At 32.8% G+C, this 21,899-nt stretch overlaps 1 protein-coding gene across 1 annotated transcript; it reads right to left on the bottom strand.

Annotated features, from left to right (window-relative positions):
- Positions 1-13,400: 13,400 nt before the first annotated feature.
- LOC132731827 (uncharacterized) lies at positions 13,401-18,691 on the bottom strand. The gene is made up of 4 exons (XM_060718101.1): positions 18,461-18,691; positions 16,194-18,012; positions 15,855-16,022; positions 13,401-14,353 (listed from the first exon to the last, which is right to left on the bottom strand). The coding sequence occupies exons 2-4, from the start codon at positions 18,010-18,012 to the stop codon at positions 14,259-14,261; spliced, it is 2,082 nt and encodes a 693-aa protein (XP_060574084.1). The 5' UTR covers positions 18,461-18,691; the 3' UTR covers positions 13,401-14,258.
- Positions 18,692-21,899: the final 3,208 nt, after the last annotated feature.

Raw genomic sequence — 21,899 nt, 5'->3', positions numbered from 1 at the left:
CCATCCATGGAGTCGGATTTTTGCGGTATGCCGTGAAAATGAATGCTTAACGCCCTTCAGTATAAAGTTTTGTTGAACAACTTTAACATGTAACAATTGTCCTTCATAGACTTCTATATCTTGGACCTGGGAATCTTCCATTGACACGTAATGACTAAACGGGATGATTGTCCATCTGCAGTGATAACCCGTTGCCGGCCCTGTTGTCGGTTTTACTGAGTTCCAGAATTATTAGCCCGTAAACGCAATTTACCGCGTTATCAGGATAAACAGCTCATTTGTCTAGAAGCATTGTTAGTTTGTATTCAATGGACCAGTGCTAAATTAGCATTTTCATGTATACACTTATTTAGAAAGATATTAACAAGTCTTTTTGAAGCGACCAGGAAATTGAAACGTCAATAGTTGGAACAATTGCGCACACTGATAACAGTAAAACAGTCATAATAACCAAAATGCTCCTTTGCCATCTGAAACAATAACATATATTTGTCAAGTGATAAGCCTATCGTCACGACAAACAATATTAAGTTTAACAGCTATATTATTAATTTCTTATTCTATACAAAAATAAAATGAATACAAAATAATTCAAAAGTAACATATATAGTCTGGCTAGTGGCTTTTTATTATTTTATGTTTCATGTACAAGTTATTATTCTCATTAAAAGATATATTTGCCTTTTTGAATGAATACAATTAATGTAAAATAAGAATTCAATTACAATGTATATCTAAAAGCGTACTTTCATATAAGATCTGTTTAAGTACATAGTAAAATTTAAACCAAAGTTTTATGTACCCTTTCGCACATGACTTTTTTATTTAACATACTGTATATATATATTTTTCCCCGTTTTTACCATTTTTTTTTTGATTAATATATTCAAATGTCAGTCTTAAAGGTTCTGACTATCAGTGTTGAATTATCAATTTATGCATATCTTGTTTATTTTATTTCTAAGAAAGCCATCGCTTACAAAACTTAATAAAAGGTATGTTTGTGATCAGAAAGAGAGCAAGTCTCAGTAATAGCTATTTGACAGCATATATACATACACAGATTTTAGAGCTGTCACTGATTTAGTCAAATGCATAAAAAGGGTTTTGCTGAAGACCTCGACCTATGTCAGCTTACATATATTTAATAATAAAAGCTATGACTCAAAATATCTCCCAATGGAGGTAAACAGAGATGCTAGGAAAGAATAGAACAAATAAGAATCCCTAAAGAAAGTCCAACAAGACAAAATGGAAAATGTTGCAGGCTCGGTTTGATTGAGCCTGTTCATGGACGGTACTGACGATACACTGAATATTTATTTTAACATTGAATTTGGACAAATTCACAAATTTTGGGTTATACAACGGAATTATCGATCGTAAACTTTTAATAGTTCCATGGTTATACACTTGGCAAAAATTTAATAAGAATCAGATGCTAGTTTAATTGTAGGAAAAAGTTGATGGAAGTAGGTCATCAGTGGTGCAAGAGGGGTTTCATGATGAGGATGGTTGTTAGCTGAACATAGCAGAATCAGCGACTTTAGCGTGAGTTTGCTTTCTATAGAAATATTTTTACTTACTGTTCAATTATATTTTATGTTTCATTTTCAAAATTATACGAAATCAAGAGGGATTATTTCAAAGTCAGCCGTAATGCAGTTGATGTATGTTGACGTTTTAATTTGAAATAGTTTTTGTACTCATTATTATTGTAACAGTAAGAGTTGGCCTCTCTTTATATATTGCTCTCGTGAAAATTGGCTCCGCCCTATTAATTAATTGCCATGATAATTCGTTCGTATAAAATGTTAATCGTTTGATTAGAAATGTAAACGGAAGTTGTGGTCGTTGTTGTCACCCTGAGAGCGTTAACTATTGCCAGTGTTACATTTCATCAACATCATGGAAGTACGAAATAAAAACGTGTAAAACGTTTGTTGTGTAACGTTTTATCGTTTTACATTTCTACATTGTTCGCAATATTTGAAGTTATATTTTTCTAAATACAAGTTTGCAGTAGCAACAACCAGGGCAACAAAGCTCAAACGGATGCGTTTTCGGACTTGGCGTCTTGTTCGTTCTGGTTCCGCTAACATGTACACCTACGGCGCGTTGTTTTGGCGGGGCAGTGTGATATCGCGATGTCCATCCAATGTCGCATCGGTTCAATTTTAGAAGGATTGGATTATAGCCACCCAGTGACAGGGCGACAACGCAGTCTGATCAGGATCCATACAGTTCGCTATCAGTTTCTCATCTTGTAATGGGGTTTGTAAGCGAACAGCATGGATCCTGATCAAACTGCTCGGATGCGCAGGCTGGTCTTGAGTCATGCTGGTCGCAAACGGACTATGTTGGTTTTGTCGTGGCGCAGCTCATTTTTCATTTTCTGCTAGCAAAACAATGTCATTAGCAGACAATAAAATACACAGATTATCGTTAATTCCAATATCTACCCTTAGAACTAGGTTTTTAAGTTTTTGTGTTAAATCATTGACATATACACATATATTAAAAAGCAGGGGAGATAATCCATTACCGTGGTGTAATTCTTTTTTTACATTGAACCTGTCAGTGTGGTACGAGTTAACTTTTACACATGAAGCAACATTTATATACACAACCATAAAAATTTAATTGACGGTGTGTCTTGCGTTTAAATGCCATTTTGCTCGAAGTCACTAGGTTGACCTTAGCTATGCTTTTGATTTTTGCCATGATACAGCCTTTTCTAATGGTTTTACTAGTATTAATAATGACAAGTAATGCTAACGACCTATCTATACCTACGTTACTACACAATTAGAAACAACTAACCCCGGTTTCGGAAAGATATGAAAGCCTTCCATTGACTTAGGTAGTTAATTATATACAATGCTTGCGTTTAAAAATTGCCGTGATTTTCCATTTTTTTGCCTAATAAAGTCTAAACTTGTTTGCAGGTTTATAGAAAAACACTAATTTGATTTTAATTTAACTATTATGTGAATATGTAAATTTTCCTTCCAACGGGAACATATGGTTTTACATTTTTTTTAATTTTTGAAAGATTTGCATACAAACGGAACTCCAAAATTAGAAATAACAATCCTCTTTTTCTATACAAAATGACAGTTTTTTAGTCATGTTAAGATACTTACGAAAAACTTATTGAGTTTATTTAGTTTCCCCCTTTCACTTTACACCTTAACCTTTTACAACTTTTTAAGTTTGATTACCACTAACCGACTGTAAAGATATATTATGCTTTTTATTTAACTTAGGTTGATTAGACAAAGTAATATATTTACGTTTATGTAATAAACTAACTTCTGCGCCTGAATTAACTAAAGCCCTCATTTTACATTTTCCTATTTCAATAAATTAAGACAAGATACAGGATTACCAGATAAATTTATAACATAACTACTAGTTTTTTTTACAATTACTTTTATTTTTTTCTATTAAATAATTTATCATTTCCAATTTTACTGTTTTTGTTTTTGCAAGTACTATTTTGACGACTCCCAATATTGGCTTTTGCATACGAGGAGTTATCTAGTTTAAAGGTTGGCGTTTGCCGTTTTTTTCTACTTTAGGGTTCTTTCGGCAATTTACACGAATGTGGCCTTGCTCGCCACATTCCCAACATATTCTGTTTGAATTTTTGGATTCGCCGCGGTCTTTTGCATTGACAATTTTGCTAATTGTTCTATCTTTAATTATGCGACAGTATTTTGCCGTATGCCCCTTCAAATTACATGACTGACAAATTTGTGCCGGTTGCAGATGGTCAACCTTCATAGGTTTCTTATTACGTGCAGAAGAACGCTTGGTCCCTTGATTGCGACCGTACTCCCTTCCAGTACGTATAGAAAACCGTTTACGTAAGTTTTGTTTATTAACGGCTGACGTTATAGCCGCCTGCCGTGTCTGCGGGGCATTCCCTTAACACTTATACTGTAAATACATATGGACCAGCCTGTCGATGAAATAGGAAACCAGATGTCTTTTGACAGCTACTAAGCCTAGTTGTTCGATAAAGGCGTCTTCTGCTAACGTTATAAACGTTTAGAATTAATTTGGACGGACTTATGCCGCCCCTGTTTAATGTTCCTTAATAACCGTTATGCATGTTGAGGGTTACTTATCTCACAAAAGCTGTGAGTTCAGCTCTTAACTGCGTCCAAGTATTATTTGGATGTTTCGTTAAATATGTGTGTATAAAATTGGACACAGCCCCCCTACAACTCTAATGAGCAATTAGTTTAGTTCTGTTTTGATTTGCCTGAACTAACACCGTATTTTTTGACTTTTTAAAGCCATTTTTAAACTTGTTTGGATCACCTTCATAAAGTGGGATGGATTGAATAATCCCCTGTGTACCATTTTTATTATTAAGAATAGCCATTTTGTTCACAAGTCTTTGAAAAAATTGGGTTAGCTTGAGCCATATTTAGCATATAAGGTTTTAAAAGAAATTAACCACTTACGTTTTCGTTGATCGAGCTGTTGTTGTTGTTATTGTTGTTATTAGACGCTGCCGCTTGTTAGCTGTTGTTTATTGTTGTATCTGTATGCGCCCTACTTAGCCTGGCTATTTACACTACTCCGTTCCACAATTTGAAACTAGGAAATTTGAATTAGCCTGGTCACGGCAGAAAAGTACGTATCTTAAATGAATTAAGTTAAAAAGTATTAAAGTCGCCCTGACTCTAAATTGGCAAAATTGATTTAACGTTAACTTTGAAGAAGTGCGAGCCTATTTTATGGAGTTTAGTTAATTATGCAGGTTATTGGGGTAACTTGATTATGCATTCATATTTTGACCAATCAAATTAGTTTAACCGATTCAAGTATTTTATATTTAGAAATGAACGAACTCTTGTGCAGAATAATGCTAACGGAATGGCTTTGTAAACTGTTCGCGGAAATATACAATCCTTTTGGCCACAATAAGTTACAAATAACTTACATGTATGAAATATACGCAGTTACCTTACTAGTTTAACTGTTCAAATATTAACGTAGTACTTATAGTAAACACGTATATACATAAGGCATACCGTTATAGTGTTATATTTAAACATAACTTGTTAATAAAGACAACTAATCTATACTGCTTCTTTTGTTACGAAACCCACATTGTTCATATGCCCTTATGGACAGACGATTATTAAGAATGCTAGAATACAACTTATACATCGTTGCCGATAATGCTTTACATCTATACATAAGAGGATTTCTTTTATCTGTTGTTAATTGGTTTTAGTATAGGGCTCATGATACCCAATCGGTTTGAAATAATTCTTTTTGAGAAAAATAAATTGATAAGCATTGTAGACAGGACAAATATATATATCATTTCTTTATAATTTATAAGGTATCAAATACTGCTATAACATTTAGGATACATACTTAACTATCCAATTACTACCATAAATTAGTCACTCATGAAAGTTTACGTAATGTAATAATTTCTTTACATTTTTATCTCAATGTAACATAGTTTTTTAATTTGAAAACATTCCATCGCAATTCTCTTTAAAGAACTGATACAGGATAAACATTTTAAGTTTTATGAAGTAAATAAAGAACAAATAAGGAAGTTAAATAAAGTACTAAATTTTGGTAACTTTTAACAATATACTTCTTGATAGTTTTGATCTATACAGTCAACCGAATTAGAATGGCCTCATTGTAAGTAAGATTTAAATTTGCATGACAATGTATATACTAAACCTTCAAAACGCCCTTTGCTTTTGTTCAATTAGGTTAGAATTGAGTTAAAAGTTTCAAAGGGAACTCTAAAGTTTGGAAAAAAATTAGAATCGGATATTTTTAGAGCAATTTACCGCTATATACCTCGAAAGTTGCAAAACCGAACAACGAGCAAAAGAAAAGAACAAGTAAATCAAGTAAATTTATAATAATGAAAAGTAAAAATTAAAGAAGTTAATTATTTAAAATATTATTTTACTATTGAGTTGTAGAAACTGAATGCACAAAATGTTAACGGTTAAAATTTTCGGATTTTCTTTGTAATTCTACATCATTGGGAATTTTCAAATTGATTGTTACACATATTTTCAATCATATTTTCATAGAATAGACTTTATGTTCATTTGGAGGTCAGAAATATACATTTGTTATACATTATCAAAGATTACACTGTCTGGGTTTTTAAAAAAAAAATCTTAAACCACGTAGTAGATATAATTTCAATACGTTTTAAGTCCAAAATATGATAAATAAGATCAACAAGGAAAAACGGCGTTCAATGAACGCAACAATGTTATAATAAACAATAGCCGAGATCTTCCTATTGGTAACATAATATTATTTCTTTTGATGACAAAACCACACACATATTATTAAACTTATTTTTGAAAATTTCAGGTGCATTTTAGTAAGCCAAGTCATCGTTATTTTCAAAATTTCAGGAATAGATCTCCAGTTAACATGAAAAGCTATTTTAATCTGACCTTACTGCTCCCCGCCCACAGGCGCAGAGCTATTTGTGCTGACTATTTTTTTTTGTCCATGAACCTGATTTTTATCATTTAATTTCTTCGATTTACAGCTAATAATAAATTCGGATGGAAGAATTCCTTCCAAAGTCATATATTGGTATCCCATCCGGTGATTCGCAGTATGTCATATTAATACGGGAACACATTTCATATATAAAATCAGTATAAAAGACAAAATAAGAAATAAAACTATAATTTGGTAATTTATATCTTACATTTGTATCTTCTACAGGAAATTTCTAATTATTTGTAGTACACAGTGGGTTATGTATTTACTGTTCTACATGAATTCGAACGCTGAAAATAGATATGACCTTCACGTTGTGAAAGTCCGAAAATCTATTTAAGGTCATTTGTTTCGCGCTATGGTAATGAATAACGAACTGGAGAGTTTTGCAGGAAATGAAATGCAAACACATTCAACCATAAGTTGCACTCTTCTTAAATTTATCGAAAAAAAAAATTAAGTAGGCAATTTTTACTGTTGTTATATCATAGTCGATCTATTATCATTTTAAAGATTTCACAATACTAGTAGTTGTCACAGTAAACTCTGGAAACGTTAAAGAACATGTCAAATAAGTTTATTAGACTTGTTTCAATCATTCAATAAAAAAAACAATCAAAGAATAATAGAAAAAAAGAAAGAGAGCAAAGCTTACACGTCAGTATATTATAACAAATTATATCTCAATTTAAAAGCTTTATCAGATAATATAGCTAAATTTTTAATGCAGTTTGCATTAATGAAATAAATTTAAACATACTTGTGTTGCAATTATAGTATCTTGGAATGTATTGTTTTCTTAACTGGGCATTTAAGGATAAAGTGAAATTCGTCTTTTATATCATTCATATAACATAAAGTGCACTTTCGTTCATTCCTTGGTACATAATAATGTCTTCCCAACTTGATATTAAGTTTGTTTGAGGACAGTCTAATTTTGGTTAAACGTTTCTATATTTATCATTTTCAATATATTTTATATATAACGATTTTTCAAATGTGATCTTATATTCCCTATTCGCATCTAGCAATGATGAAGATTGAATACCATCATTCCAACAGCATATATAAATATCCCGTAATCTATTCCTAAAATAGGTACAAATAGCTTTATATTTACAGAATCGGGATATAACCAGACTTCATTAAATTCTGCTGACTGAAGAATGGTTTTAAGTTTTGAAGCCCAGTTTGTTGAACAATTTACCACATCAACATCATATATCTTTCTACACAATATTGTTCTCAATATACAATTATCATTTTGACCTGTATTTAACTTAAGAAAATATTTTATCATACGAATATGCCTTTCAGTGTAGAGAGGTTCTGCATATAATGCCAAAGAATTTGTTGACTGTTTAACATTTAAAATAAACCTACACATTTTTTATATACTCGTTCCAAAACTTCTGCATTCATTAACCCCCATACATCACAGCCGTAATTTAAAAATTATAGGCGTCAAAGAGATAAAACATAATGTTAAATGGTACTTCGTAGTCACGTAACAATTGTAACAATGAATATAATGAGCTGAGCCCTTTGTCAGCTAAGGTCTTTGTGGCTTGCATGAATGACCCCCATTCGTGAACACCTAAGTTGTTAAATTAATTTACTTCCTCAATTACTTGACTATTAAACCATTTATCCATATTACCAAGTCTACCACCTTTTCTGAATACAATTATTTTCGTCTTTCCAACATTTACCGTCAAATTCCAACTATTACAATAGGACAATAAACTATCAAGTGAATTCTGCAAACCGGACCTAGACTCTGAAATGATGGCGGCAATATACTATAAACTTCAGGATTCTGAATGATATCTGAAGCAAACAACTGGAAATATGTGAAACATTTTCCATAGTGCAGAAATCACAAACAGTCGCATCTTCTCACTAAAAGAATCTGGAAACAAAGTGAATTAATCACAACAAAATTATATAGGAATTACTGAATCACTTTGATTAAAATATGATAAACAAGATCACCAAGGAAAGGCGGCGTTCAATGAACCAAACCCCCATATGACCCAGTAACAAGGAGCCCAGGCGGACCCCAAACAAAAACAGGACAGGGCAAAGACAGGGCACGGACAGGTTAATCACTAAATGATAAATAATTTGTAATTGATTAGGAATTCAAAGAAAACAAATAAATGATTGAATAATAGCCCACAAAGGGGAAGTACCCAGGAGACCGGGGGAAGGGGGGGGGGGGGGGTGGTTAATCAAAGAAATAATAACTAGAGGTAATGGGGAAGATACTTACCGTAGACGAGAAAACAACAAGGGACACAAGCATAAGTGTCACCCAAACAGTTTGAAACAACATAGACATACATCTGAGGAGCACAGAGAGGCGCCGCCTTGGAACGGTTCAGCAGCATAATACTAGTAATTACTGCTGGGGAGTTTAAACCGGTTAATGGTGCACCAAACCTCGCTCTTAGCCCCACCAAGTTCCTATAAACGAGACAGTGTAAATAAAATGAATCCCCGTCTGTCTGTACATGAGGGATAATGAATAGGTGCAACATCCCTCACGCTCCCTAGCACCGACTTGAGCGGTACTCAATTCTCAACACCTAATAGTGCTGGCATCAATGATCTCGAAGGACCAGAAAAATATAACAACACTGGAGTGAAGTACGGGGCAAGTTTTTACACCTGCTGTTGTGCAGTATAAAAATATGAAACCTAAATAGCATTATTTCTAGTTAGTACAATATCAAAAATATCCAAAACCGTACGGTAAATTTTGTTCAAGGTTGTACAGGTGCCTTTAATTACAACTCAACTATTTTGTTAAAATTGTTAAAATGCAGTTCCTTACAGTGAACATAAGGGTTGTCATAACTTAATGCTTCTTAACCGAATAACAATAACAAATATTCAACTGCATGTTAAATAGTCATTTTTATTGCAATAAAAAGAATGTCAGTAAAGAAAAAGAACAGAAACTCAATTTGCAACTGGAGATGATCCCACCTTTGTTTGTTTCACTTTTACACAAAACGTGTTTGAATGGAAAATGTTATTGATATCAATGAAATAGAATTATAAATGAATATCTTGATTTGGATTTGAGTGGATTTGATGAGGATAAGATCTCACGAGGCGAGATAGCGCCGAGTGTGATCCGCTCATACAAAAATCCATGAGAGCCAGATACAAGTCGTTACTCATAGAATAACCATTTCATTATTTATTATATTATTGATGAATTTAAACTATATATTTTCAATTATCTTAAATTTGACTAAGTTGCGGCTGCAATATCCATCTTTCTTCAATCTACTAGTATTCTTTAATCAACATTTTCTACTTATTCAATATTTAAATCACTTTCAAAAACCCCATCTTATTTATAGAAATAAATCCTATGTTAGGGAAAGTTCTTTATTTACATTTTATGCTTTCGGATCTGATTTATTTTCAGCATTGTGTTTTGTTATTCATTATTGTATGTAAATTTTGTTTGTGCAAAATGTTTAAAATAAAATATGTTTTAACTAATCCTAAGGTAATTTGCATAATACCATTAACGTCATTCCGGACCAAACTCGAGTATAACATAGATATTCTTCTATCGGATCGTATTTGTCCATATGGTAATGCATTTGATATAGAAAAATATTACAGGTAAAAAAACGAGTTATTTAGAGGAGTGGAATGACATACAATATTGCAGGATATAATCTAATTCAATGATATTTTATACTCAGACAATTTGATATACAGCTGCTTAAGTATTATTTTTCATAGAAAACCAGCAGCGATTGGCAATTTCTACTTTTCTTTAAATACTATTCTCATTTATAGACTGCATCTCATTAAATTCTATCAGTAAGCAAAACATGGCGGAAATCTTCTTATGTAAAAACAAATCTTTGCTCGAATTTTATTGAATGACCACCTAACCGGCTTTCATGGATAAAATAGAGAAAAACAGAATCCCTAAAGAAAGCCCAACACGGCAAAATTGTAAAATGTTGCACCAGTTACTGCCATTTTTACACAAGTGACCGAGTACATATCCCATTCCGAATCAGAGAAGAGAGACTGGTTGAAGTAAATACGAACGGCTGAAATACGTGTATGTGTGTAATTTTTAGAACATACAGTATAATGTTTTAAAAATTCAAATAGCATGATTGCATGACATTTTCAAAATAATTTATTAATTTGCAATTGTATTTAATCACGATTTCTCTCCAATATTATTACGCAGGAAGTGTTTCTAAGACGTTGTATAAAACTATAGCACAGAGACACATGACTCTGATAAATCTATTTGTTCTGTAAATGTGACCATAGCGATATATTATAGCTGTATTGTATGTTTCGAGATTCCAGATTCAACTTCAACAAATGTAAGATAATGCGGATTGGAAACAGCAATTTGGTACAAAATACAAAATGAAAGACACCACTGATATTGATGTTGACATTGAATTCATTGACAAGGAAAAAGACCTAGGTATTAAAAGTTTCCCATACATCACAAGGTATCACATGTTATAATTTAAAACATCAGTGCAGTACCAAAGAAAGAGAGCAAAACATTAAAGTTTATATACAAAGCTCAGATATTGAAATTATAATACTTAAATTATTTTATAATAATTTATAGAATTTCACAGATAGAGAAATTGTACTTTGGCAGTGATTTTTACACAACTCTGATCAGAAAATAAGAATTAATTTCTTTTTTGCTGTTGCGAGATTTCCCAAATGGATCAGATCAGGATCCATGCAGTTCGTTATCAGCTTCTATTCTTGCAATAGGGTTTGTAAGCGAACAGCATGGATCCTGATCAGACTGCGCGGATGCGCAGGCTGGTCTGGAGCCATGCTGGTCGCAAACGGACTATTTTGGTTTTGTCATGGCGCGGCTCATTTTTTTATTTTCTGCTAACAAAACAATGTCATTAGCAGACAATAAAATACACAGATTATCGTTATTTCCAATATCTACCCTTAGTACTAGGTTTTACTGTGATATGCAGGCTTCATAACCTCAGATCCCCTTTCTAAATTCCATTTTATTTAGTTCCGCCCATTGTTTTCTCGATTAGGGCAAAAGCATTCTTTTACTTGAGTACCATACGCCGCTTTTCATGGAATGGCACTACTGTGTCACATTGAAGATTCCATGATAACCGCCGTATGAACACATCTGAGGATGTTTCTAAATTCAAAATTTCACCATTTTCCTGTTAAATGTTGAATTCTGCTTAAGCCGGTGCTAGGGGGCGTGGACGATAACTTGCACTTTCCAGTACCGTCCATGCACAGGCTTAATAAAACCGAGCCTGCAACATTTTCAATTTTGTTGTGTTCGACTGTCTTTCGGGATTCTGTTTTTCTCTAATTTAAGTTTCAGTGCTAAATCATTGACATTATACATATATATTATAAAGCAGGGGAGATAATCCATTACCGTGATGTTATTCGTATTTTACATTGAACCAGTCAGTGTGGTACGAGTTAACTTTTACACTTGAAGTAACATTTGTATACAAAGATTTCACAACTGTAAGAATTTTACCATTAATACCATTCTCATACACTCAAACTTGTTAAAACTGTCTATAGTGCTTTTTTGTTGGATGCGCGAAAAAACATTGTTCATCGCCCCTTTGGACAGACGAGTATTTAGAATTTTACTATCAATTTAATAAACATGTTGGAGCTAATTGCTTACTGTAAATGTTATGATTGGTTTTAGTATAGAGTTGATGATAAAAACTGATACAAAATTAGAGGTGTTGTAATCGAGTTTGTCATGATAATATTGTTTATTTGTCTCTTTAGTAACGATAAAAGAAAATAACTCGAGAAATAAGTGAAAAGTCGATAAATGAATGACGTTTACCTGGACGACTTTAATTACAGTCGTGGTTTATGTAACGTGAATGGTAACCGTGTATGATACTTGTACGTGTGTTTATTTCATTATCGCGTTCCTGGACGGCGATATTTACAATTAACAACATTTGAAGAGTTATACATGTGCACCGCCTGCCTTTAGCCAATCAAATAGAATAATTCAATATCACATGATAACAAAATGGACGTGAAAAATTTCAATGAGGGATGCTGAAATGGACTCGCCCAACCGCCATGTTTTGTCGGGTTAATTATTCGAACAACTGAAAAATACCATTATCAATATACGAACTCAGTACCAGTCTTTAGTCTCTTGCAGGATAAACACAGCAAATTGCAATTTTTTTTTGCTACATGGCATTTCTGATCAGAGAATGTGGTCTTGATAAAAGTATATTTTGTTTTCTTTCCAAAAACTGGCACTTAAAGTAAAAAACTTAATGAATGCCCTTTTTCCGGGCGAGTTTAATATTTCGAGTGTTTTATTGCATCATACCTATAATATAGCAGGTCAGTTATAGTCCGTTTCAGAAAAAAAATCGCAAAGCAGTCGACGGAGTATAGAACATAAATTTTTTTTATAGAATGTTCACAAACATCATTTTTAATGTGTAGCAAGCAACTGTTGTTACTTACGCAAGAAGCTTATTATTTTTGCCGATTGATGCACTGAGTAAGCAGCGCATGTAGTCTAACTAATTGTACTACGCGTTTAGTTATTGTGATATTTTTTGTTGTGGGCAATATCTCCTACATTCTGGCCCAGAACAAAAAAATATATCTCAGAATCTAACTTAGCACATCTATAACGGAATGGTAGATTAAATCAAGTATTTTTGTTGGCTTTATGTGTTGACCACAAACAATAAAGGTATTTGGTAAGAAATGAAATAGTATTTCTATAATCATGGCTGAACGGCGATTCCAAGCATTTTTGGAAATGCTCATACTTGGTTAATGACTATAAATAGACGCTGTTGTATTTTGTTTTTATATATTTTATTAATTCATTGTTTAAAATAAATATCTATACACTCAACCGAATTAGAAAGGCTTCATTGTGTTTCTAAGATAGAAATATGCATGACAATGTAAATATGCTAAAGGAACTCTTTCAGAGGTATACGATAAATTGTTCTGTCGCTACTTCCAAGCTTGTGCATATCGCCGAATTGAAGTGTCAACAAAAGTAAATTGTTGTCTTCTTATGCATTTTTGTAAACTATGCATCAAATATCGAAAATCAAAGAATGCTGTCAGTTTTGCAATGTTGATTTGGTTAAAGTTTCGAGGGAACGTAAAGTTGATGAATTTATTTTTGAACTGTATTTGTGGCGGCGTTTCCCGCGATAAAAAGGACTGTTCCACAATGAAATACTTGCTATTGCCTCCTATTACCTCATATCTTAATTTAAACAGCAATCCAGATTTTAAAAAATGCGTTTTAAGTAAACATTTTGTCTAGAATGAAAAAGTTAAATCGGAACCAAAATTTTAGAGCAATTAACCGTATACCTCTGAAAGTGTAAGCTCTATTGTTTACCAGGCATGTTAGCCTGCTTAAAATTGTGTTAGTTTACATGATGTTTAAACATAACATGGAAGCGTTAGATAAGCAATCTCGATGATTACCTTAATTCTTTTTAAGAAATTGTTATTTATAAGCAAATTAGTACATTGTAGGTTTATCAAAAATGACATAACCTTTAATTTCAGTCCAATATATCTACCTTGATTACTTACGGAGTAAGGCATTTTCTGCATATGTTGTGTTTTTTTATATTGTTACGTACTAACTAAGATTAATGTTACTTTATTTATACTTAAAAACGGATCTAATATAAAAGATTCGAGTAAAAAATTGCAGTTGTTACGATGACAAGGAACGTATCGGACTTCCTTCTGCCAGCCGAAGTTACATTTTCTTCACCTGAAATCATAAATATTTTCATGAAACAGGGTAATTTATAAAAAGATGATATGAGATGAGTTTTATTCTAATAACGTAGCATATAAATAACTCTGAGAACCATTTGTCATTTTATTCAAGTTATCTTAATATTGGTTTTAAGAAATCTAAAATCTTGATTTCATATTAAACACAATACAGTAAACTCCGCTTATAACGAACTCACTGGGACATTCAAAACCTGTTCCTTATATCCGGAGTTCCTTGTAAGCATATAGCGAATTAGTTCCTTGTATCGGTAGTTTTTATAGCGAACAGATTTACATATAACGAACTGATTGTTTACCATTGTCCGCCATTTTGAAGAGAATTTGATTAAGTAATAGAAATATTAGTCATTTATTTATATTTTAGACACACTACCCGAGAGCGTACTTTTTGGAATTCGAAAATCATTGCTATTTCAGTTTTAGTTTTACTCCTTATCTCAATTTCACATAAAATATAATATTTTGTTTCTAAACTATTTTCGTTTTCTTTCCATGATTGAGAATAAACAAGATTTTCGATTTTTCCTTCCATTTATATTGAATATCTTCTATTATAATTTAAGGGTGACTTTTACTTATGTAAGATATAGATTTCTTTACATTTAAATCAAGCGTACTTTAATTGCAGTTTGCAATGGATCATACTTGCAAGCATGCATGATTATTTTGAAAGCCGATTATAAATTATTATAATTATTTTACTCCAGCAAAACTATTGAAGAAAATAAATAAATAACCGTTTTATCTTGGTGAAAAGAGCTATCATGCTAAAAATATCCAAAATAGAAAACTATACAAATTCATTTGAATAGATGTATTGAAGTACATACAACGATAAACGGTACATTCGCCCGAGTTTTAATCCGTGCGTTGAAAATGCGGGATCTATTTACGGATAGCCAATATTTTGGAGTTCGTATTAAAATTTAATTTTCTGTACTATTAACTAAATTGGGACTAAGAAATGAGTTCCTTATAAGCGATAATTCCTTATAACCGTGTTCGCTATAACCAAATATTTTTTTATATAATAAAGAAGGCCAAAATTCGGGCCAAAATAAATTGTTCCCTATAACCGGAAGTTCGCTATAACCGTGTTCGCTATAAGTGAAGTTTACTGTATATCATTATCATAAACATTTCACTCCAATATAAAAAAACACGTAAAAGGAAAGACTTTTAAAAAGTTTTGTTTAAATAAATAAATAAATAAAATGAACCATGAAATTAAATTAAAAAGAACTTTATGTGTTCAAAATTTGCAATGCTTATAACACTTTACATATTTAATTATACTTACCTGCTTATATACATATAGTCAAGTTTTCATACAAAGGACCTTATATCTTCGGAATTTTCTAAACTTTAACAAAACAATTATATCCACATGACAAGTAGTAAATCAAATTTTCATTAATATAACCATAAAACCGACATTGTAAAGTGTTTAATATAATGGAAATAAGACTTACCATTGTCAAGAAAACTTCTACAAATGGGAAACCCCTTTGGAGGGCTTGGCCAAGAATCACCCTCTTCGATAACCATTGCCATTCCGTTTTGGTTGTGAACGTCGATATGACAGTGAAAAAACCACATCCCTGGATTGTCTGTTACGAATCGTATAACAACATATCCTCCTATTGGAAAACACAAAACTCAGTTTAATAAAAGTATCTTTTAGAGCTAAAATGAAGAAATCATAAATGGGTAACTTTTTACATTCAGAGTATAGTTAATTAATGCTTTGACAGTACGTTGACAAGAAATGATAGCCTTTGGATTTGTGTCGACATACAACATACACATACCTGTTGGAAGGATGATAGTATCTTTTTGTGGTGGTTTTGGATTCATACCAGGAACATTGCCTCCAGACCAGCTAGAATTAGCCCATGCAGCGGTACTACAGTAGTTAAACTTGTCTGTACAGTTTATGGCATTAGAATTTTGCACGAGTTTTCCAGTGGTGAGATTGTAAGTTCCGTATCCCGTTTTCATTACATAAAAAGAATGTCCATGTAGATGAATCGGATGAGATGCTCCTGACCCGCTCCCTAAGTCCAATAAAACAAACTGAACAATTTTCTGTGACGGGATTTTCTGAATATGTGTACAATGACATACACCGTTTGTTTCACAGCTTTTATTGCACGAGGTTGACAGCTTCTCATGTCTTTGGGTCAGAAGAGACACGGTCGGCAGATAAAATCGTCTACCATTGATAGAAGCAGGCGTATTTCCATCGGGTCCAGGAAAGCCGAAATTGAAAAAATGCTCTTCGTCTACTTTATCACCTACAACATTTGTGTAATGTTGATTAGGGTCGATGTTTTCAACTTCATTGTATGAAATACATTCTCTGCTTTCATTTTTTGGATAATATTTGAAGGGACAGTTAAATGTAGGGCATATTAATTCAGATAAGCATACCTCGTCTTGTGTGTTCTTAGGGTTAGGAGATTGTGCTGTTCCAACGAAATCTTCGAATTCCAGAACGGCTTCAGCTGCATGATATTTAGAAAAATTAAGACTCTGGGGTGTTTCTAAAGTTTTGGCAATAATTAATACCTCTTTAGATGTTATGCTGTTTTCTTCTGGAGATTGCCAGTAAAAGTCATACCTTTCACCTGGATGTATAACTATTGATTGTACCGGAAGCTGATTAATGTTATAGGCGTCAGAAGAACGCAAGTTTATGCGTTGTCCATATATAAAGATTCGCATTGGAAGTGCATACATTGCTCCAATCACTCTAAATCTATAACGAGTTCCTGCTCTTATTTTGAAACGTTCCAGAGGAGACCCGTTGTTAGAATCCAAGCTTGTCCAGAATCTCCCCTTTCCATTCATAAGACCAGACTGAAAGGCAAACCTTTCAAATCCTGCTCCGTCTACAGAAAATGTAGAAGGGATTACTTCGTTTGTTTTAAAGTTAAATTGTTGAGTTATTGCCCTTTCGTGTGCTGTTTGTGAGTTCAACTCATTATTCCATTCCTGAAGTGATATTATAATTTCCTTTTCTTCAAGAGCCATCTTTGGACGTATAATTAAAGGACCGTAAAGTCCCATAAATCGTTGACCGCCAAGATGTGAGTGGTAAAAGTAAGTGCCGGGTGGGGTTGCATGAAAAACATGTTCGAACGTCTGACCAGGCATAACTGGGCACTGTGTTACGTATGCAACGCCATCCATCCATGGAGTCGATTTTTGCGGTAGGCCGTGAAAATGAATGCTAACGCCTTCAGTATAAAGATTGTTGACAACTTTAACATGTAACAATTGTCCTTCATAGACTTCTATTCTTGGACCTGGGAATCTGCCATTGACAGTAATGACAAGACGAGATGTTTGTCCATCTGCAGTGATAACCCGTGCCGCATGTTCGGTACCGAGTTCAGAATTATTAGCCCGTAACCGCAATTTACCATTATCAGGATAAACAAGCTCATTGTCTAGAAGCATTGTTAGTTTGTATTCAATGACCAGTGTACAATAGCATTCCGTATCATTCTTTGGGCATATACAGTCTTCTTTTGAAGCCGCCGGTTGAACGTCAATAGTTTGAATAAATTGCGCACACTGATACATAAATAAACCGGTCATTATAGCAAATGCTTCTTTTGCCATCTGAAACAATAGCCACAATATTTCAAAGTGATAAGCCACACATACAAATATACAGATTTACAGTATATTATAGATTTCTCATTCCATACAAAAATAAATGAATACAAAATAATCAAAGTACATATAAATGCTGGCTAGTGGCTTTTTATTTTTTTTTATGTTTCATGTACAAGTTATTATTCTCCTTTAAAGATATATCTGCCTTTTTGAATGAATACATTGTGTGTTAAATAAGAATTCAATTATATCTAAAAACGTACTTTATGCATTCATATAACATATGTTAAGTTTTAAACTTGTAGATTATTTTTGAAATAAAAGCGTAAGGTATTTTCTTCAACGCGTATAAATAAAATTGGTTTATTGGTTAAAATTCTGAAAACATAATACATGTACCACTAATATTTTCGAAATTTTGATTAAATTAGAGAGATAAAATAAAACATACCTTGCGGGCTGACACGCGGTACTCAGATATAAGCTCTATCTTGCGCACAAATTATCAGAAGTTTGTATATCATACAAATACATAAGAAGCATCCAGCGAATGAAAATGTTTTTTTTTCCCTCCAGGTCAACCTCTTTTATACGGGGGAATGTACGAGGGTAGATGAAAAATATTGCGGTAATATGCTTCCGATTTCTTTTCTTAACATGAAAGTTCTACTGAGTCGAGATTAATTTCATACAAGTATTTATCATTCTTTGCTCAATTTACAAATTTAATTACAAAATTACACGCCCTTTAGAAAAGTACCCGTCTAAAATATCATTTTCAAGGTTGGCGCCAACAGAATAATTTATGTTGACTCAGACTATGGGCGTGTGAACAAATCTGCGGATATTTCTCTATTTTCAAATCCTGAATTTAAATGTTGAAATCTTGTGTAACTGGATATTCCGAGACTGATATATTTTCAATTATGAAGTATTGATAATTGGAATATAAATAACTACAAAATTTAAAGAATCCAGATTACCATAAACACACCATGCATGTCATGCTGATTGATCTTACGTATGGGCGACAAACAGACGACACAAACAAAGCTGATGTTATACTTAGATAAGTCGAATGAGAAGCGTTAAAGGTACCCTGACATACCATAATTGAAACTGTTGCAAGAACTTGTTCCTATACAACAGTGCTTCATGCAATGCACCTTACATGACCCATACAGCCGAATAGTTTAAGATGAAAATATCGTTATTTAGAAATTAGTTGAATCCGCAAACGTGTTTCTAACGGCGGCAAGACACTCATTGACTTGTGAAGAATTATATCACTAATAAGTCAGGTTGACTTTCAAGGCTGACGATATTGATCGTTACGGCTGGTTTAATTTTCATTTGATTTTTGCAATCGTTGGTAACTATGGGAACACAATACTTCCGTTTCTGATTCGATTTTTGTCATATTTATATGTTTATCATATATTTCTCTTTTAGCCTGAGTCAGCAGTTACAGAGATATTACTGTCGGAATTTGTCTTGTCTTACGTTGAGACCATGGGTCAATAAATTAGGAAACACACGTGTCCACAAACATTTTGATCAACCCTGAGATTTAATGTTGTACAACTAGTAAAATGCTTATAATACTTATTCAAAATATGCTAACATAAATAAAATTTCAATAAAACGGGCCTGACATCAGGAAGTCAAAATACTATATTATATTAAATATTATTTTTTCACAACTACCGTCGCAATTCCCATTTTCATGTCTGTAACTTGATCAGTTTAATGTAACAAAAAAACAAAAACAAAAAAAAACAAAAAAAAACGCAACTTAATTGTAGGACCGATATTTAAAACTTTATCATTTACAGGGTTGCATCATATTTAGCTCGACTATTCGATAAAAATATGTAGAGCTATTGTAGTCACCCGAGCGTCGGCGTCTGGTTCGGCGTCGGCGTAACCACTTATGTTAAAAGTTTTTGTAATACCTCAAATATTTTCAAAAGCCATTGACATATGGCTTTGAAACTTTGCACACTTGTTTACCATCATGACCCCAACCTGTAGACAGGAGGAGGTAACTGTATCAAGTAGTGTGACAAAATTATGCCCCTGTTTCGACTCAGAATATACGTTAAAGATTTTGTAATACCTCAAATATTTTCGAAGTCCATTGACATATGGCTTAAAAACTTTTCACGACCCTAACCTGTAGACAGGAGGAGGTAAATGTATCAAGCATTTTGACAGAATGATGCCCCTTTTTCGACTAAGAAAATACGTTAAATCTTTTTGTAATACCTCAAATATTTTCAAAGTCCATTGACATATGGCTTTGAAACTTTGCACACTTGTTCACCATCATGACCCCAACCTGTAGACAGAGGAAGGTAACTGTATCAAGCATTTGGACAGAATTATGCCCCTTTCTCGACTTAGAATTAACGTTAAAGTTTTTGTAATTCTTCAAATATTTTCAAAGTCCATTGACATATGGCTTTGAAACTTTGCACACTTATTCATCATCATGACCCCAACCTGTAGACAGGAGGAAGTAACTGTATCAAGCATTGTGACAGAATTTTGCCCCTTTTTCGACTAAGAATTCACGTTAATGTTTTTGTTATACCTCAAATATTTTCAAAGTCCATTGACATATGGCTTTGAAACAAGTTGAAATTTTAAACTCTTCTTTTAGAGCATAATAGGACTCTCTTTAAGGCCTATATCTGTAATATGGAGTTAAAGAAAAAAATTACCCTTTTCTTTACTTAGAAAATTTAACATTATCAAGGCTTTTTTACTATCAAGCACTAAGAATAGTCGAGCGCTGCTGTCCTACCGACAGCTCTTGTTTTTATTTATTAGAGAAAGCGAGCGATAATCACCTTTTACGGACGTTAACAATTCTGCTGTCCCAAACACACTATCATTATTCATAGTGGGCTAAATGCAGACACGTTCATCGGCGTTCTATTCTGTATTTAAATCTATATTTTAGATTATGGTTCAAGAAAAGCATTGATGAAAAGCATCAAAGGGTGTCCAAGCAAGAAATGCATCAAGTGAAGATGAACTAGTAGACATCTGAAGACCAGATATTCTTATAAACCTTTCAATCGTTAATTGGTTTTTACCAGAATTGTATTATATTTATGAATGGCCGGGCGAAAGACATTGTTCATCATGAACTTTCGTAGGCATGCTAGAGATTAAAATATGAATTTTTTTTTTCCACAGGAACTTGAAATTCTATCAATATTAACGATAATATCCAAAATATACAGGTCTATAATATCCAAAAGATACCCCCATTTTTATAAAATAAGTTTATTTATACTATATAGGGGGGATGTTTGGATATTATCCTTTGTATTGGTTATTTGATAGAATTTCAAGTTCACGTGGTATTTTCTTTGGAACATACAAAATAGCAGTCAAAATGAAAATAGTATGTTAATTGATTTATCGGGTGTCAATTTACTATTTTATGAATGGGCGGACGAAAGACGTTGGTTATCATGAACTTTTGTAGGCATGCTAGAGAATAAAATATTTTTTTTTCTCGCAGGAACTTGAAATTCTATCAATATTAACGATAATATAAAAAAATACAGGTCTATATTATTCAAAATGTACCCCCACATGGTATAAGTTTATTTATACTATATAGGGGGTATGTTTAGATATTATCCTTAATATTGGTTATTTGGTAGAATTTCAAGTTCATGTGGTATTTTCTTTGGAACATACAAACTAGTTGTCAAAATGGAAAAAAAGTATATTTATTGATTTATTTGGTTGTCAATCTACTAGTTTAATGAATTACTTCGTTTGACCCACCAGTGTGTTTACATTCCTATTAATAAACCCATAACAACTCATGTTAAAATTGCAGACGAAAATTTCTGTTCTTAAAATGT

The sequence above is a fragment of the Ruditapes philippinarum genome, unplaced genomic scaffold, assembly GCF_026571515.1.
Source record: "Ruditapes philippinarum isolate M1 unplaced genomic scaffold, ASM2657151v2 ctg6341_1_1_1_1, whole genome shotgun sequence".
Taxonomy (NCBI): Eukaryota; Metazoa; Mollusca; class Bivalvia; order Venerida; family Veneridae; genus Ruditapes; species Ruditapes philippinarum.
This window is presented reverse-complemented; position numbering and strand designations above follow the sequence as displayed.